Here is an 18,972-nt window from a genome sequence, read left to right as displayed (position 1 = left end):
AGAAGAGAGGGGCGGAGGAGGGGCGGCAATGAGAAGAGAGGGGGTGGAGGAGGGGCGGCAATGAGAAGAGAGGGGCGGAGGAGGGGCGGGCGCACTGCGCCACCAATGATAGGATTACTATCGGAGCGATGGGAGGAGACATCAGCTTCACTAGTGGGCGTTCCTTTTCCCTGCGCTGCGATTGGACAGCGCTACAGCCAGGGAGAAGGAACGCCCACTAGTGAAGCTGATGTCTCCTCCCATCGCTCCGATAGTAATCAGCAGCATGTGGAGCAGGAGAGGAGACAGTAATGGGGCACTGCGGGCGAACGGAGCGGCGCCCAGGACTAAATGGTGAGTGCTGAGACATCGCTGGGCGCCGCTCTGTGTGGCCTGATAGTGAAAGTCTGGACTCATATACAGTAGTCAGTCTTTAACACATACAGGAGGCGGGTGCCGGCAGCAGAATCGCATTGCCGGCACCCTGCCCCTGACAGGGAGCTGCGATCAGCGGCAGTTAACTGCCGCTGATCTGCTAGTACCCCCTGTATAAAGGGGTAAAATCATTGGTGGTGCAGTGTGCCCCCCCCCCCAATCCCCCCATCCCATTAAAATCATTGGTGGCACAGTGCGCCGGCCCCTCTCAACCCTCCAGTATTAAAATCATTGGTGGCAGTGGCCACAGGGACCTCTCCACCCCCCCTCATTGGTGGTGCAGTGGCAGCTTCTGATCGGAGCCCCAGCTGTGTAAGCCTGGGGCTCCGATCGGTTACCATGGCAGCCAGGACGCTACAGAAGCCCTGGTTGCCATGGTAACATCCCTGATGCTGTGTGCACAAAGCACAGAGCAGCAGGGACAGTGTGGAGTCCTATTCACCCTGATAGAGATCTATCAGGGTGAATAGGAAAAGGGATGAAAGATCCCAGGTTCTAGCCCCTAAGGGGGGAAATAGTTATTAAATAAAAAGTGAAAAAAAAAACAACACTAAAATATGAAGTATAAATCACCCCCCTTTTCCCAATTTCACATATAAAATATATAAATAAACATATTACATCGCCACGTCAGAAAAGTCCAAACTATTAAAATATAAAAAAAAAATCTAGGTGGTGAATGCCGGAACAGAAAAAATAAAATAAAAACTGCGCGATTCGCCGTTTTTAAAAATGAGGAATGCACGTGGCTTTTTTTGTTTATTTTTTTCGCGTGGTATCGAATGGTATCGAGTATCGCAATACTTTTTCATGGTATCGAAACCGAATCAAAAATTTGGTATCGCAACAACTCTAAAGTAACCAAGTGGAAACTACTGACATGACTGAATTACTATATATTGAGGATTTTCTTTTTTACTCACTTTCAGTAGGAGTCAAGTTTTCTCTACCAGAATACACCTTTGATTAAAAAGAGCAATTAACCCTTTAGACAAGTTTATTTAAAAATGTTCTAAATGCCCTGAAACTAAAGAATATACTTTATTTATAGAATTTACTGTTTTACTAAACAAATGGGCACCTGAAGTTCAATGGCTATGTCTAAGGCATTTTGAAATCAGTACACTTGTACACCATTGAGATTATGCGGTGTATGGATTCAGGCCCTGGAATAGGGGCCACAGTGAGCTCTGCACTGGCAGCAGCACATGTCGCTGCCCTTGCTTGTGCCTGCTCAGCTTGGCTAAACCCTGACACAGCGTTTAGTAAAACAGTAAAATCCATAAATAAAGTATATTACTTAAATTGATTTCAGTGCAGTTTAGAACGTTTTAAATAAATTTGACTAAACGGTTAGTTACCCTTTAAGTGGTTGTATGGAGCAGGCTCACACACACTCTCCCTGCCTTCTGATTGGGGACACTGTGGCATAATTGGGGGGGCTCCAATCAGTTGCTATGGCAGTCTAGGACATGGGATCAGAAGATTGCATGTTCAAGTCCCCTAAAAGTACAGAAGGATTAAAAAAAAGGTACAGGAAAAAAAAAAGGTTTTTCAAAAGCAAAAAAAAAACAAAAACAAATTTAACATACAAAATTAAACTATAAAAATAAAACATAAGTATCATCACTTTCAAAAATGTTCAAACTATTAGAATATCACAATATTTATTTTGTGCGGCGAGTGCCATAACGGGAAGCGTCTTGCTGTTTATTGGTCATGTCCCCCCCATCCCAGAAGAATGAATAAAAAGTGACGAAAAAGTCATTTGTAACTCAAAATGGAACCAATTTAAAAAACTACAGCTTGCCACTGCAATAAATGAGCCCTCACACAGCTCTGTAGAGGGAAAAATAAGTTATCGCTGTAATATAGCGATGCAAAGAATGCAAAGGATTTAATTTTTTTTTTTTAAATAGTAAAACATAATAGAAACCATATAAATTTGCATCATATAAGGCTGTCAATTTCGGTGCACAGTGAACACTAACTACAAAAAAAAAAAAAGAATTTTCCCTCCCGTTTTTCACTACAAGCTATGGTATATTAGATGGTGCCATTAAATTAGATTTATATTGGGGCTCTTATCGGAGGTCTGATTGGGGGTCTTTCACATAGTGGTCTGATTGAGGGTCTTATTAACATTGGGGGTCTGATTAGGTGCGTCTTATGAGCTGGTACGTCTTACAGGGTGAAAAATACAGTAGACATTTAATTAACAATTAACACTAAACAAAACATGTAAAGCACCCCTATGTGACCGCCGTGGTCAGAATGTTCTCCGTTCCAAGACCAGAGAACATTCACAAGGACCTATTAGAACTCTCTGCCCTTAGAAAACATTTGCAGGAAACAGATTTCTGTCAGGACAAATTACTGTCAAGTCCCAAGCAAAAGAGCAGCAAGGACAGCTGTAACCGCCTGCGCGGCGAGGTAGCATCGTGGAACAAATGGATGTGACAGTGCACTCTAACAAGTACTTTTTTATTTGCATGCAAATGATGTGTGCAGCAAAGCAAAGGCAAAGAACAGAGCTTTCTGTACCAAAGACTCCGACTTCTCTTACATTAGCAGAACGATTGTTCAATTCTCACGTAAGCAAGACATTATTCCCCCTGGAGTTCAGCTTCAATTTGTAATTCTGAATGTCATTGCCTAAAGATGTGTTCTCATTATAGTAAGAGCATGTAAGCCATCGCTGTACTGTACGTAAGTAAAGAGAACCTGTCACCATGAAATGCAGTGCAATCTATAGAGCGGGAGGAACTGGAGGGGGGGAGATTCAGAAAAACGGATTCATTTAAAAATCTGCTCGTTCTAGGCTTAGAGGACAGGCGGGTGGTCTTCTCGGCGACTGCGTGCACATAGGGAAAGCGGTCAGTCACTGTGTAAGACCACCATCATGACACCCAAGTGCAGAATGAGGTGAGATTTCAATGAACAAATTACACATTTTGGCGAATCCTTTCCCATACAATTATCCATCATGCTGCCTGAAGACGGCACTGCATTGACATGGTGACAGGTCCCCTTTATAGTAACGCAGACTGTATAAAATAAAGCACAAAGCCAGCAATGTCAGGTCCAAAGATGGTCCCCGACTGTCAAGTAGCTGGAAATGTGACTCAGCCGTTTCCGAATAGTATCGGTTTAGAGAAAGAACCCTTGCCGTTCTCACTCCCGGAGGGTTATTATGTGCACAGAAGAGCTGGTGACGCACTTTTTAGATTGGATTGAAAAAAGAAAAATGAGAAGAGCATAAAGTAAACCTTTTTCCTCTCTTATCCGATGGACTCTATCTTTCCTCAATAGTAATCACAGCAGGGCCCCCTCTCCTCAATAGACTCTCCTTCAGCACATCCCCACAAGGAGTCCTCTGTTGGCTGGCTGTGGTAACCCTATGGTCTGACAGACGGCGATCGCCCTCTGTCTAGCAGGCAGCGAACGCTTGTGTTCATGAATTTGACAGCAGGTGAAAGTATAAAGCAGTTGAATGAATGTAAAGCAACAACCAAGAATTGCTTCAAAAGAACTACCAGGTGGCTGCGAGTCACCATGGGGTCAGGGTTCTCATGACCAGGTTGAAGGATTTAGATTTACAGGATATTTTTTCCATTTGAAGTGGAAATGCTCTTTTACAGCAGCCAGAAAATGGAAGTGAAAAATCAGGAAAAAAACATTGTGATCTATGGACACTTCATTATGATCGCACTGACATTATAATGAAAAACCATGTTCTAACCCTGTGGACAAGATGACCTAGCCTAAAGACTTGAAGTGTAACGGTCATTCTTATTTTTATTTGTGTAATGTGTAGGCGCAGTGATACTGACCATTTTTGTAATATACTTTAAATTACTGAAATCGTAGATTTCTATTAGGAAAAATAGCTCTAAAGTGGCCCATTTTGAGTCACGCTCTTCTGTCTTCGGTTTACATAACACAGTCAGTGTTAGGCTACTTTCACACTAGCGGTAGGACAGATCCAACAGGCTGTTCACCCTGTCGGATCCGTCCTGCTGCTATTTTGCCGTGCCGCGGCTCTGTCCCCATTGACTATAATGGGGACGGGGGTGGAGCTCCGGCGCAGCAAGGCAGTGCGCGGTGAGAGCCCGCCAGACTAAAAAGTCAGACATGCAGTATTTTTAGTCCGGCGGCCTTTCGCTGTGCGCTGCCGTGCTGCGCCGGAGCTCCGCCCCCATCCCCATTATAGTCAATGGGGACGGAGCAGAGGTCCGTCGGCACAGCGAAATAGCGGCAGGACGGATCCAACAGGGTTAACAGCCTGTCGGATCCGTCCTGCCGCTAGTGTGAAAGTAGCCTTAACAAGTCTCTACTGCAGAGGTGCACAACCTGCGGCCCGGGGGCCACATGCGGCCCTTGATACCATTCTGTGTGGCCCCCAACCATCTGGTAACAGACATGTATGCCTATGTCTTGTGGCTGCTCACATGTATTTTTCATGTATTTCTCCCATTAGATGAGAGTCCTGGAAGTGTAACTAGACATTAATGGTATATAATGTGTGTTCAATATGCCATAAGTACAATATTTCAGTTAATACACATTTAAATTTAAATTTCGGCCCTCGTCATTGGTTAAGTCTGGCAATGTGGCCCCCAACCAGGAAACGTTGTGCACCCCTGCTCTACTGTTATGTAAACAGAAGACAGAGGAGCGTTGCTAAGGGCCAAAATGGGCCACTTTAAAGCTATTTTTCTAATAGAAATCTACGATTTCAGTAATTAAAGTATATTACAAAAATGGTCAGTACCCCCATTACAAAAATGTAAAAAAAAGTATGACAGTTAGACTTTAAGGTGGTATTACACGCTCGTTTGCACAGGCCTGATCACACAGGCCGATGCAAACAGAATGCTAGAGGAATTCCTTCTTCCCTCATTCTGTTCCATTCATCATCGGCAGCACATCCGTGATTACACAGGAAGATGTGCTGCCGACAATCGTACATCTCTTTTCCTGATGAAAGATGCCCTGAAGCCAATGAACGAGCACTCCTATGAAAGAATGTTCCCGATAATCGTGCAGTCTAATAGGGGCTGATCGGCAGGGGTGGCGGGTGCTGGACCCCCGCCGATATGATATTGATAGGTCATCAATATTAAAAACCCCTTTAATCAGTATTTATTTCTTAAAAGTGCTCACATAGGGATGCTACAAGGAAATGGAGGAATTTTTTGTTGCTGAATATAGGTGTAGGGATGAAATGTTCAGAACCACCAGTCACGGTCACTTTACCCAAGGAATACCAACTCAGGCTAGGACAATTGTAAACCGTATTTTTCGTCCTATAAGACGCACTTCCCCCCCCCCCCCCCCAAAAGTGGGGGGAAACGGCAGTGCGTCCTATGGGGCGAATACTGCCATTTACACTGATACATCACTGACCGTGATGCTGCAGGGTCGGCGGTTTATCAGCAGGGAGGGAGGAGGGGTGGGGGCCGGCATCTGGTGTTGTAATGGCAGTGGGGCCTGGTGCAGTCACTGTATTCTATTACACTGGGCCTCTCTCACTGTAGTATTAATAGGTAACGTGTAGGCATGGGCGCTGTTTTAAACTATAGTAATCCTCTGCAGCATAGATAAATCCACGTAGTACGGTACTTACTTGAAACTCCTGTAGGCAGGCCGGGCGGGCGGCAGCAGCGTAAAGTCATTCACCACGTCATGCGCCTGCTCCTCCCACTTTATGAATAAAGCAGGCGGAGCAGGCGCATGACGTGGTGAATGACTTTACGCTGCTGCCGCCCGGCCTGCCTACAGGAGTTTCAAGTACCGTACTACATAGATTTCTCTATGCTGCAGAGGATTACTATAGTTTAAAACAGTGCCCATGCCCACACGTTACCTATTAATACTACAGTGAGAGGGGCCCGGTGAAATAGAATACAGTGACTGCATCTGGCCCTGCTGCCGTTACAACACCAGATGCCGGCCCCCACTCCCTGTATTTGGGGTAATTCACTATTTTAAACAGGGACACTTATGGGGGGGGGGGGCATCTGTGGATGACACATATATAACATAAGATGCTAAATATGTGTCATCCACAGATTCCCCCCCATAACCGTGTCCTCCACAGATACCCCCCCATAGCCGTGTCCTCCACAGATCCCCCCCATAACCGTGTCCTCCACAGATCCCCCCCATAACCGTGTCATCCACAGATCCCCCCTAACCGTGTCATCCACAGATCCCCCCCTAACCGTGTCATCCACAGATCCCCCCCTAACCGTGTCATCCACAGATCCCCCCATAACCGTGTCCTCCACAGATCCCCCCCATAACCGTGTCATCCACAGATCCCCCCCCATAACCGTGTCGTCCACAGATCCCCCCCCATAACCGTGACGTCCACAGATCCCCCCCATAACCGTGTCGTCCACAGATCCCCCCCCATAACCGTGTCGTCCACAGATCTCCCCCCCATAACAGTGTCATCCACCGATCTCCCCCCCATAACAGTGTCATCCACAGATCTCCCCCCATAACAGTGTCATCCACAGATCTCCCCCCATAACAGTGTCATCCACAGATCTCCCCCCATAACAGTGTCATCCACAGATCTCCCCCCATAACAGTGTCATCCACAGATCTCCCCCCATAACAGTGTCATCCACAGATCTCCCCCCCATAACAGTGTCATCCACAGATCTCCCCCCATAACAGTGTCATCCACAGATCTCCCCCCATAACAGTGTCATCCACAGATCTCCCCCCCATAACAGTGTCATCCACAGATCCCCCCCCATAACAGTGTCATCCACAGACCACCATTAGTTCAAAACCCACCAAAAGCACACCTTATGTATATATATATTTTTTCTTATTGTCCTCCTCTAAAACCTAGGGGCCTGTGTGTCTTATAGGGCGAAAAATACGGTACACGTGGGGGAATTAAAACTACATTATGTACAGTACAGACCAAAAGTTTGGACACACCTTCACTTTCAAAGAGTTTTCTTTATTTTCATGACTATGAAAATTGTAGATTCACACTGAAGGCATCAAAACTATGAATTAACACATGTGGAATTATATACATAACAAACAAGTGTGAAACAACTGAAAATATGTCATATTCTAGGTTCTTCAAAGTAGCCACCTTTTGCTTTGATTACTGCTTTGCACACTCTTGGCATTCTCTTGATGAGCTTCAAGAGGTAGTCCCCTGAAATGGTCTTCCAACAGTCTTGAAGGAGTTCTACACTTGTTTGTTATGTATATAATTCCACATGTGTTAATTCATAGTTTTGATGCCTTCATAGTCATGAAAATAAAGAAAACTCTTTGAATGAGAAGGTGTGTCCAAACTTTTGGTCTGTACTGTACATTTGATCTTGATGGAACTGCTCTTGAAGATTTAAATGAGAGGACAACCAGACACGGATAGAGAAAACAATGGCAAACTGTACAAACGGTGACCTATAATCCATGTCTGCCCTCAAAGGACACTGTACAAGTCGAACATAGCTGTTTGCCAACACTTGATTCCTGTCAGAGTAAATTACATTGCAGTCACGACAAACGTTGCTTGTTCTCTATGGGCAAGACAAGCACGTTTATCCTGATGCTACAAAAACAAAAATAGAGATTAGAGAATACAGACTAAAATCCAAGTCATGATCCATCAACACTTTATACAGACATGTATCACTGACCCAGAAAGCCCAAGTTCTGCACAGTTTATTCATGTGTAAACTCACCAAAAGTTGATTTTCTGTAAGAACTAGTTCCGTAAGGCTCTCACATTCTCCAATCCCTTCTGTAAGCTGCATCAGATGATTCTGGTCCACTTTAAGTATTGACAGCTTTCTAAGCTTCCCTGGGGACAGCAAATGTGCTCATAATAAACAAGAATCATATAAGGCATGTTAGGCTACATGCACACGAATGTTGTTTGTTTCAGTTCCTTTTTTTTTTGCAGATAGGATACGGACCCATTCATTTGTCTGCATCAGTATGTCCGTTCCGTAGCCTCGAGAAAAAAAATAAAAAATAATAGAACATGTCCTATTCTTGTCTGTTTTAGACATGGTTACAATGGATCCCCAAAAAATTAAAAATAAATAAAAAAACGGATGGCAACTGGCCGCAAAACACATAAGGTCGTGTGCATGTAGCCTTAGAGAAATGTGCAGATTTACAAAGGCCATCAATTACAGCTATCATTGCCGCTAAATCGACAGCATTTTGACAGCTGCACTTGATACAAGAGTATGATGGCACTTAAAACGCTTCTACTGGGACTAGACAGGATTTTCTTCTTTCTTGTACAAACACTTGTAAACTGCCAGCATTTCTATTTATCCATTTTATTACATAAATGGAACATGTTTTCTGTATTCTTGAACATATTACCAAACCATAACTCCGACAGAAACATGTATTGTACATCCATGCTTGCAGTATGGGATCCTGTTCTCGTGATGTAATAGTTATCCCTTATCCTGTGGATAAGGGATAACTTCATAGAAATTAAATATCCTTTCTTATAAAAATACTTCTGTGTTATGCAATATGTTTTTATTTTCTAGATTTTATTTTCTGAACGTGATTATGGAGTGGACATCTTACCTGAGTGGTTGTCCAAGACTATAAAATGCCCGCCCCCCCCCCCTTCCTATATATGCCGGGCCCCTGACAATGAATATACTTACCTGGCTTCCCGCGCCGCTCCTGGTCTCCGAACCACTGCTGCTGCTTCTCCCCGTGCGCGGATGAAAACATCCAGTCCCGGGGGGGCGGGCGTTGGGCTGAAGGAAGAAGCCAATGGCAGGCAGTGACGGGGACGAGCCTCCCCAGCATCGCGGGCGACGCTAGGGAGGCTCGTCCCTGTAACAGTCTATCTTTGGCTGCTCCCCCCCCCCCCCCAAACCAACACCGGATGTTTTCATCCGTGCACGGGGAGAAGCAGCAGCGGCACAGGGAGCCGGGTAAGTATATTCTGTGTGAGGTGCCCGGCATATTGGGGGCGGGGGGGGGGGGGGGGGGGGGGGATTTTATAGTCTTGGATAACCCCTTTAACAGCATTTAGAGATATGCTTTACAGTAATCGCATGGACCATAGGCACAACGGACATTATGTCCACTGGCTTGTATGGGAGAGTTTTCAAGACATGCTCTGTGACCTGTACAGTGATCACGGCGCAAGGAATGGGAGTAGATGAGCTTGGTCCATTACCTACTGTAAATGGTGTATCCTGTGTCACGTATGTAGAATTGTTATCTTTCATTGCAATCCTGCCTGTGATTAAGAGATGACTGAAAAGTGATCGCTACAGAATAGGAAGTGTCAACCTATTAGGCTGGCGATACATCAGTTTTAGTGTGGGGAGGGGCTGGAGACAAGTCGCAGCGGCCCCGCGCACATAACTGTCTTTGTATGCAAAGTCTTTCTTTACTGCTGAAACAATCGCATTCCTAGTTAGTACAGAGGCTGGTGATTTTTTCAATAGGAGTTTATCAATAGGAGAGCTATTGTTTCAGCAGTAAAGAAAGACTTTGCATACAAAAACAGTTATGTGCGCAGTTTAGGACACATGAGGGGACATTAATAAAGTAATGCTGTGACACATAGGGCCATGAGGGGGACCAGCATAATATGCTATATGTGTCATTCACACATATAGCATATTATGGCCTCATGGCCAGATGTGTCATCCAGATATTCTCCCCCCCCCCCCCATAACGATGTGTCATCCAGATATTCTCCCCCCCCCCCATAACGATGTGTCATCCAGATATTCTCCCCCCCCCCCCATAACGATGTGTCATCCAGATATTCTCCCCCCCCCATAACAGTGCGCCATCCACAGATATTCTCCCCCCCCATAACAGTGCGCCATCCACAGATATTCTCCCCCCCCCCATAACAGTGCGCCAACCACAGATCGCCCATAACAGTGCGCCAACCACAGATCGCCCATAACAGTGCGCCAACCACAGATCGCCCATAACAGTGCGCCAACCACAGATCGCCCATAACAGTGCGCCAACCACAGATCGCCCATAACAGTGCGCCAACCACAGATCGCCCATAACAGTGCGCCAACCACAGATCGCCCATAACAGTGCGCCAACCACAGATCGCCCATAACAGTGCGCCAACCACAGATCGCCCATAACAGTGCGCCAACCACAGATCGCCCATAACAGTGCGCCAACCACAGATCGCCCATAACAGTGCGCCAACCACAGATCGCCCATAACAGTGCGCCAACCACAGATCGCCCATAACAGTGCGCCAACCACAGATCGCCCATAACAGTGCGCCAACCACAGATCGCCCATAACAGTGCGCCAACCACAGATCGCCCATAACAGTGCGCCAACCACAGATCGCCCATAACAGTGCGCCAACCACAGATCGCCCATAACAGTGCGCCAACCACAGATCGCCCATAACAGTGCGCCAACCACAGATCGCCCATAACAGTGCGCCAACCACAGATCGCCCATAACAGTGCGCCAACCACAGATCGCCCATAACAGTGCGCCAACCACAGATCGCCCATAACAGTGCGCCAACCACAGATCGCCCATAACAGTGCGCCAACCACAGATCGCCCATAACAGTGCGCCAACCACAGATCGCCCATAACAATGCGCCAACCACAGATCGCCCATAACAGTGCGCCAACCACAGATCGCCCATAATAGTGCGCCATCCACAGATCCCCATAACAGTGCGCCATCCATAGGTCCCCCATAACAGTGCCATCCAAAGAATCCCTCATAACAGTGCCATCCACAGATCCCCCATAACAATGTCATACCCAAACCACCATTAGTTCAAAATCCACCCCCAAATTTTTTTTTCTCATTTTCCTCCTCAAAAACCTAGGTGCGTCTTATAAAGCAAAAAATACAGTACCTGGGAGACCTGGGTCGCGGCAGGGGCTCCTGTGGCGGCGTCAGCGGCTCATACGGAAAAATCCAAGCAAAAATACCTCTAGCACAATTCCCTTAAAATATCGCATATCGTTATCGCAATCGCACAAAATTCCCATATCGTGCAGCCCTAATATATGGCTATGTCCATATATGGAGTCAGTGCTATGAACATGAAGGGGGTATCCCCAAACATTGTCAGTATGCTTGGGGACACCCAGTTTATCTAATTTAGCATCTATTTCTGAAATGTTCCTGTGGGATTTGAACTCACAACCTTCTACATTAGAGGCAAGAACAACTGAGCTATGGAGCTCAATTCTTAACTGTGCTAGAAAAACCTCATAGTAGTTTCTCATGTATTAGGTATTCCGATACAGCAGAAGTATAATTTTATATATTTTTTTAGTAATTGTGAAAAAATGGATGGCACAAAATAAATGGGAAATTACAAAAAGAAAATTATATATATATATATATATATATATATATATATATATATATATATATATATATATATATATATATATCTCAAAGAAGAAGCAGCACTCCAGGATAAAGTGAAAAAACGACCCGCTTTATTTCCCCTGTGCAACGTTTCAACTGCTCATTGCAGTCTTTCTCAAGCATAACAATTGGTGTCACAACATATACATTTATACCCACAATGCTTAGTGAGTCAATTAACAAATTGATTGACAATAACATAATTAATAATGCATAAAAACGTGAGTTACATTAAAAGTATTTCATGATCATATATGAATTCATTTACATATCGTGTACCAAAATCGCAATTTTTACATACATAGTGACATTTCATAGGCAAATTCCAAAAACCACAAATAAACACTGCCTAGTTCATAAAGTGCCTCGTGCTTAGGTTATAGTGATCACCTGTAAGTGCTGATTAGGCGGTCAGTAGCCGCATGGTTTAAAAACTTAGAGTGGAGTATCGTGATGGCAGTCGTCTCGGCGTCCCTGGGGCCCCACCGCGCATGCTCGGTATCCTGGATACCGGTGTACACCAACAGAGAACGCGCCCAAAAGAGACGTCGGTCCTGATGCGCTCACCAGCATCCTGGCACCTCCCCCGAAGCATGACCATATGGAGGGCGGCGTCTCCCTGTTCGGCCTCCCGGTCACATGACTGAGTCACGTGAATCGTTGCCTGACAACTAGGAAGCGCCTACCCTCAACACCTCGCCATCTCCAGGGTCAGTCAGAGCACGGCAATGAGACCTATATTGGGAAAAGAGACAGCTAGAGAATGAACACTATTCACATGGTTATTGCAGATACATAAATCAGGATATCAAATCGTGAATATCGGAGGATTATAGTCCTAAAAGGGACATAACATATATTGTGTATCCTGATTTATGTATCTATTATATTATAATTGTCTGCAATAACCATGTGAATAGTGTTCATACTCTAGCTGTCTCTTTTCCCAATATAGGTCTCATTGCCGTGCTCTGACTGACCCTGGAGATGGCGAGGTGTTAAGGGTAGGCGCTTCCTAGTTGTCAGGCAACGATTCACGTGACTCAGTCATGTGACCGGGAGGCCGAACAGGGAGACGCCACCCTCCATATGGTCATGCTTCGGGGGAGGTGCCGGGATGCTGGTGAGCGCATCAGGACCGACGTCACTTTTGGGCGCGTTCTCTGTTGGTGTACACCGGTATCCAGGATACCGAGCATGCGCGGTGGGGCCCCAGGGACGCCGAGACGACTGCCATCACTATACTCCACTCTAAGTTTTTAAACCATGCGGCTACTGACCGCCTAATCAGCACTTACAGGTGATCACTATAACCTAAGCACGAGGCACTTTATGAACTAGGCAGTGTTTATTTGTGATTTTTGGAATTTGCCTATGAAATGTCACTATGTATGTAAAAATTGCGATTTTGGTACACGATATGTAAATGAATTCATATATGATCATGAAATACTTTTAATGTAACTCACGTTTTTATGCATTATTGATTATGTTATTGCCAATCACTTTGTTAATTGACTCACTAAGCATTGTGGGTATAAATGTATATGTTGTGACACCAATTGTTATGCTTGAGAAAGACTGCAATGAGCAGTTGAAACGTTGCACAGGGGAAATAAAGCGGGTCGTTTTTTCACTTTATCCAGGAGTGCTGCCTCTTCTTTGAGATATCTATAACCATTTTGACCTAACAGCCTAAGGTCAGAGGATTTTGCACCCGACTTCATCTGCAAGTAGTGCTGCTGCTATATATATATATATATATATATATATATATATATATATATATATATATATATTTATTAGCAAAAGGACCCAGCTTCGCACGGGTATATTTCATTTTATGTTTCAGTGTGTCGTAAAAAGATAGAGTTTCCCCCATAACAGTGACCTCTACAGTACCTGCCCCTTTAACAATGAACTCCACCGTGCCTTCCCCTTTAACATTGTCCTTCACAGTGCCCGCCCCTTTAAAAATGACTCACTGTTACCGCCCCTTCAACAGTGACTTTCACAGTGACCGCCCCTTTAACAGGGACCTTCATAGAGCTCACCCCTTTAATAACAGTGACCTCCAGTGTGCCCACCCCTTTAAGCAGTAAAGAAAAATGGCTGGGTTGTTACGGAAACCTGGAGTAAAACTGTGTTTATGGCAGTTGGGATTTGAAGAGAAAGACTTGCAGGCTTGTATTTGGGAAGGGGGGGGGGGGGCTAATTTTTTGGGAATATCTCAGGAACGGTACGTCCTAGAAAGCAGAGACCCGGTATAAAACCTTCCCGGACACCTGATGTACCTGTGTGCCACATTTGGTGAAGATCGGTCCTGGTGGTTTGGTCGTGCGTAAAGAACGTCCAGACAGAAACTAATTTATATATATATAATAATAATACTTCTGATGTATATGAATGCATATGTGGTAAACTACTACTGAGGTTTTTAGCCATTATATATGTACAGCAGGTTAACTTGAAGCTCTATAGCCCAGTGGTTAAGATTCTTGACTTTAATGTAGAAGGCTGTGAGTTCGCATCCCAGCAGAATCATTCCAAAAATAGAGGCTAAATAAAACTTAAGTAGACACACCTACCTTTTTAATTTGTGTAACTATTATTTTTTGTTGGGAAAGGTGGCAACCCTTAGGCCCCTATTATACAGGTGAGAATTCCGCGCGGGTGCAATACCATTTTGGGGTGTGTATGACTTGATCACTTTTTATTCAATTTTCTTGAGAGATAAAGTGATGAAAAAACAGCAATCAGCCTTTTTTTATTTTTTTCCTGTTATATCCTTCACTATATGGGCTAACTTATTTATATTTTAATAGTATGGGTGTTTTTGCATGCTACGAGGCCCATAATGTTATTCTTTTTTTTGTTCATTTTTATTTGGGGGAAAGTGGGGTGATTTTACGTTTACATTTTTTTTATATTTTCAAAACTTTATTTTATTTTTTAATTACTTTTCATCAGATTGCAACTTATACAGGACAATGTAAATTGCTCCATTAGTCTCTATAGAAATCACCATATCACAGTTTAGTGCTGCCACCTAGTGGCCTGAACTGGGATATGCTAACAGTGAGCCCGGAAGCCTAGTACAGGCTGCGGCTCATTTTTAGAACATGGTGCTTTCCCTGATCTCCGCTGGGGGAAGGTGCGTCTTTTTAACACTCTCAGATGCTGTGGTGACATTTGACAAATGCCACAAGAGGCCCACTGAGATTTATCGCCCAAGGGGCCCACATGAACCTGGAGCCAGTCCTGGATTTAATTGTCTGATCCTTTTATTAGTGGGGATCTGACAGCAACTTTTTCCCTTCTCCCCATTCACTAAATGGGCATGCATACATATTGGAGGATCTGGTGAGGTAGCTGTTGATTGAATAAGCATTCAACCATATGGTCAGCTTTAAATGTCTCCCCAATCAGGTCAGCAATATATTGAATCTAATCTATCAAATATGTGCACTAAAATATTTGTGCTAAAATTGTTACAAATACTTTTTAAATTGCCACTACATGAAATTCACAATATTGATCTAAATATTCTTTATCCGCCTCCTGCAAGAGGTCCCCGGCAGCAGCTATCCACTCCTTACCATAGAACTGCAACAAGTATGCATGCATATTAATGTGGGAGTCGGGAGAATTCTTATCTGTAAGCCAGCATTACAAAAAAAATCCTCAACCAATGTCCCTTTGATGAACCTGGGTACGGCATCCATAATTTATTAATGATCATCTCCAAATGCCAATTCTATTAAAGTGCTTCAAATAGTTTTTTGCTTACCAATGCCATCAGGTAAAACCTCAATTAAATTCTGTGACACAAGCAGATCAGTCAGTGAAGTCAATCCGCTGATCTCTTCGGGAAGTCTTTCCAGCTTGTTCTCCGACACATCCAGGCACATCAAGTTTTTCAGGCTTCCTATTTCCTGTACCAGGGTAAACAGAACAAAACCAGTCAAAACAAGCAATGTGACATCAGTCCGAGAGCCCCTGCGGGGAGGTGAAACGCGAATAACTGATGAGCATCTAAATTCAGAAACACACAGAACCAACTTATCAGATCTTGTTTTAGAAGAGTTTAAAGAGAACATATTACTTTGCTCCACTTTCACTAGTACTAATCAGACACAAAAAGACAAGAACCAAAGTACACTGAGCATTCAGGCAGTATCATTTCTTGCTCTAAATAATAAAATGCACAGGATAAGGTCTGAAATTTAAATCAGAAGAGTCAGATATAGGAGTCAAATGTACTCATGAGCTGCAGGCTCCCCTAACTCTCCAGCTGCTTATTGACAGCTTTCTCCCCATTTCTGTGCAAAAAGAGAAACCAGTCAAACAGCGGGTGGAGAAAGAGGATATCACAAATACGTATTCTGGTGTGTTTATGTATATATGGGGAACCGGGACCAGAGGCGCAGGCCGGGAACCGGGACCAGAGGCGCAGGCCGGGAACCGAGCCCCATCAGACCTCAGGTAAGAATCATCAGAACTAAAATAAATGAATAAAAAGGTACCTCTCCTGTTCTGCTACGGTGCAGGTACGGCAGTTTCTTTTGCAGTCATGCTCCCTGGTCTTTACTAGGCCCATGCTGCACTGTGACCGCGTCAGGTCATATTGCACACACCATGTCCGAAAGCTGTACGCAAGTTGGACAGTACAGAGCGGTGTCCGGAGAACATGAGGGAGTGGTGAGTAGAGCAAGCACTTTACTCACTGCTCCCGGACCCTGCTGCATACTAATAAGCACTTTAATAGAAGCGCTCATTAGTACTCACTTTATAAGATGCACTGCCATTTTTCCCCCACTTTTGAAGGAAAAAAAAAAGTGTGTCTTATAAATATTATATATATATATATATATATATATATATATATATATATATATATACACACATACATATATACATACACACACACACACACACACACACACCTAGCTCATAGCGGTCATAGATTTCAGTCAGGTACGGCAGGAAATTGGTGTAAATAATGACAAATGTGCCGGACATGCTGCCCCACCACGCCCACTGGGGAAGGTGGCATAGAAGCGTCACTTGCAACTATATCTATCTATATCTAGGTGCAGCATCGTTTAAAAACGCTTTTTTATGCCAGAAAACTGTAGGGGGACAATAACTTCCACTCGTTGTGTCTGTTATTTTATCAGACAAAATAGAGTAATACAGTGAGGAACAGAAGTATTTGAACACCCTGCGATTTTGCAAGTTCTCCCACTTAGAAATCATGGAGGGGTCTGAAATTCATATTGTAGGTGCATTCCCACTCTGAGAGACAGAATAAAATAAAAAAATCACATTGTATGATTTTTAAAGAATGTATTTGTCTTGCACTGCTAAACATAAGTATTTGAACACCTGAGAAAATCAGTGTTAATATTTGGTACAGAAGCCTCTGTTTTCAATTACAGAGGTCAAACGTTTCCTGTAGTTCTTGACCAGGTTTGCACACACTGCAACAGGGATTTTGGCCCACTCCTCCACACAGATCTCCTCTAGATCTGTCAGGTTTCGGGGCTGTCGCTGAGCAACACGGAGTTTCAGCTTCCTCCAAAGATGTTGGATTTAGGTCTGGAGACTGGCTAGGCCACTCCAGAACCTTGATATGCTTCTTACGGAGCCACTCCTTGGTTATCATGGCTGTGTGCTTCAGGTCGTTGTCATGTTGGAAGACCCAGCCTCGAGTCACGGGACCCCCCCCCCCCCGCGCATTTAACCAAGGTGCCTGCTCAACGATTTGAGCAGGCACCGGGTTCCGATCACCGCCCGCCGGTGATCGTAACTATACATGACGTACCGGTACGTCATGGGTCCTTAAGGGGTTAAAGGCACAGTAACAGGTCTTTGAGAGCCAGAATTCTTGCTGTTTCTCAGGTGTTCAAATTTTTATGTTCAGCAATGCAAGACAAAAATTCTTTAAAAATCATACAATGTGATTTCCTGATTTTTTTATTCTGTCTCTCAGAGTGGGAATGCACCTACAATGTGAATTTCAGACCCCTCCATGATTTCTGTGAGAGAACTTTCAAAATCGCAGGGTGTTCAAATACTTCTGATAGATATATATATAGATATATATATATATATATATAGATATATAAATATATATAAAATGCATGGAAAATTAAATATAAAATGACCAAAAATTCTGTAAAAATATGTTTAACATAAAAATTTGATTTACACAAGGTCATTTTCTGCTGACAAATTCCTTTCAAGTACAAGCAATAATAGAGCAGCATGAAAATTAAATTCCCCATGACTTCCCTGTCAGTCTGCCAGCAGAACGGTCAGGTCCACAGTCTGAAAACGTTATCATAGGGCAATATAAAGCCAATGTAGTTGTGAGCTTAAAATAATTTGTCAGTATCTGTTGGCAACACCTGCTGTTATATGGACTACTGTTTAGCTCTGTTTCTAGGATTTATGGTTGCAGTGGATATTGGGGGTGTGAGGTATTCTGAAACCTAGCTCCTATCACATTATAGGCTCAGACTGTAACTCTTCTCCTCAATTCAATGTTTTCAGTGGGACCGGCGAATGCTATAATGTATGGAGTGCTCAGGACGCTCCCCCGGCAGATAATGTTTGGGGAGAGAAGGATCTGCTAAATCCCCCCCCAAAAAATGACACATCCAAATACTTTGCATTGATCTATTATTGCTTTTCAGCACAACTCACATTGCTTCTCTGCGTAATTGTATACCACTCCATAATCTTCATCCTGGACACAAGGCATTAGTATATGTTTTCAGCAAAATGCATAGGCCCACTCATCATGTCAATTTTGCCTCCACGAGATGGTATCTACTCTAAACTGGCACAGCACCACATGGTGGCCATGGCAGCGCAACCCAGCTGTCCAACAGCACCTCTGCTGTCAGACTAAGCCCCGTTGGCAATGGGCCACACTGGCCCAAAAGGCACAGATCCACAGCAACCATTAAGTACCGCACCATGTGGTCTCCAGAACTACAAACTGAGACCAAGTTGAATTTTTTCACCCGATCCTTTTGTTCTACAGTACCAGGCTACAAGCCACTACCAGAGGTCTCTGGCCGCAGCCTTCCTCTCCCTGCTTATTAAACACATGCCTGGACCAATTGA

General features: G+C 44.1%; 1 protein-coding gene across 1 annotated transcript in view; it reads right to left on the bottom strand.

Moving 5' to 3' along the window:
• The window catches only part of LRRC1 (leucine rich repeat containing 1), a 229,278-nt gene that overhangs the window by 39,058 nt on the left and 171,248 nt on the right, over positions 1 to 18,972 (bottom strand). Inside the window, 2 exon segments of the mRNA XM_040428569.1 lie at positions 8,142 to 8,260; positions 15,626 to 15,770. Of these exon segments, the coding sequence (XP_040284503.1) occupies positions 8,142 to 8,260; positions 15,626 to 15,770 (264 nt within the window).

This window comes from Bufo bufo, chromosome 4, assembly GCF_905171765.1.
Source record: "Bufo bufo chromosome 4, aBufBuf1.1, whole genome shotgun sequence".
Classification (NCBI taxonomy): Eukaryota; Metazoa; Chordata; class Amphibia; order Anura; family Bufonidae; genus Bufo; species Bufo bufo.
This window is presented reverse-complemented; position numbering and strand designations above follow the sequence as displayed.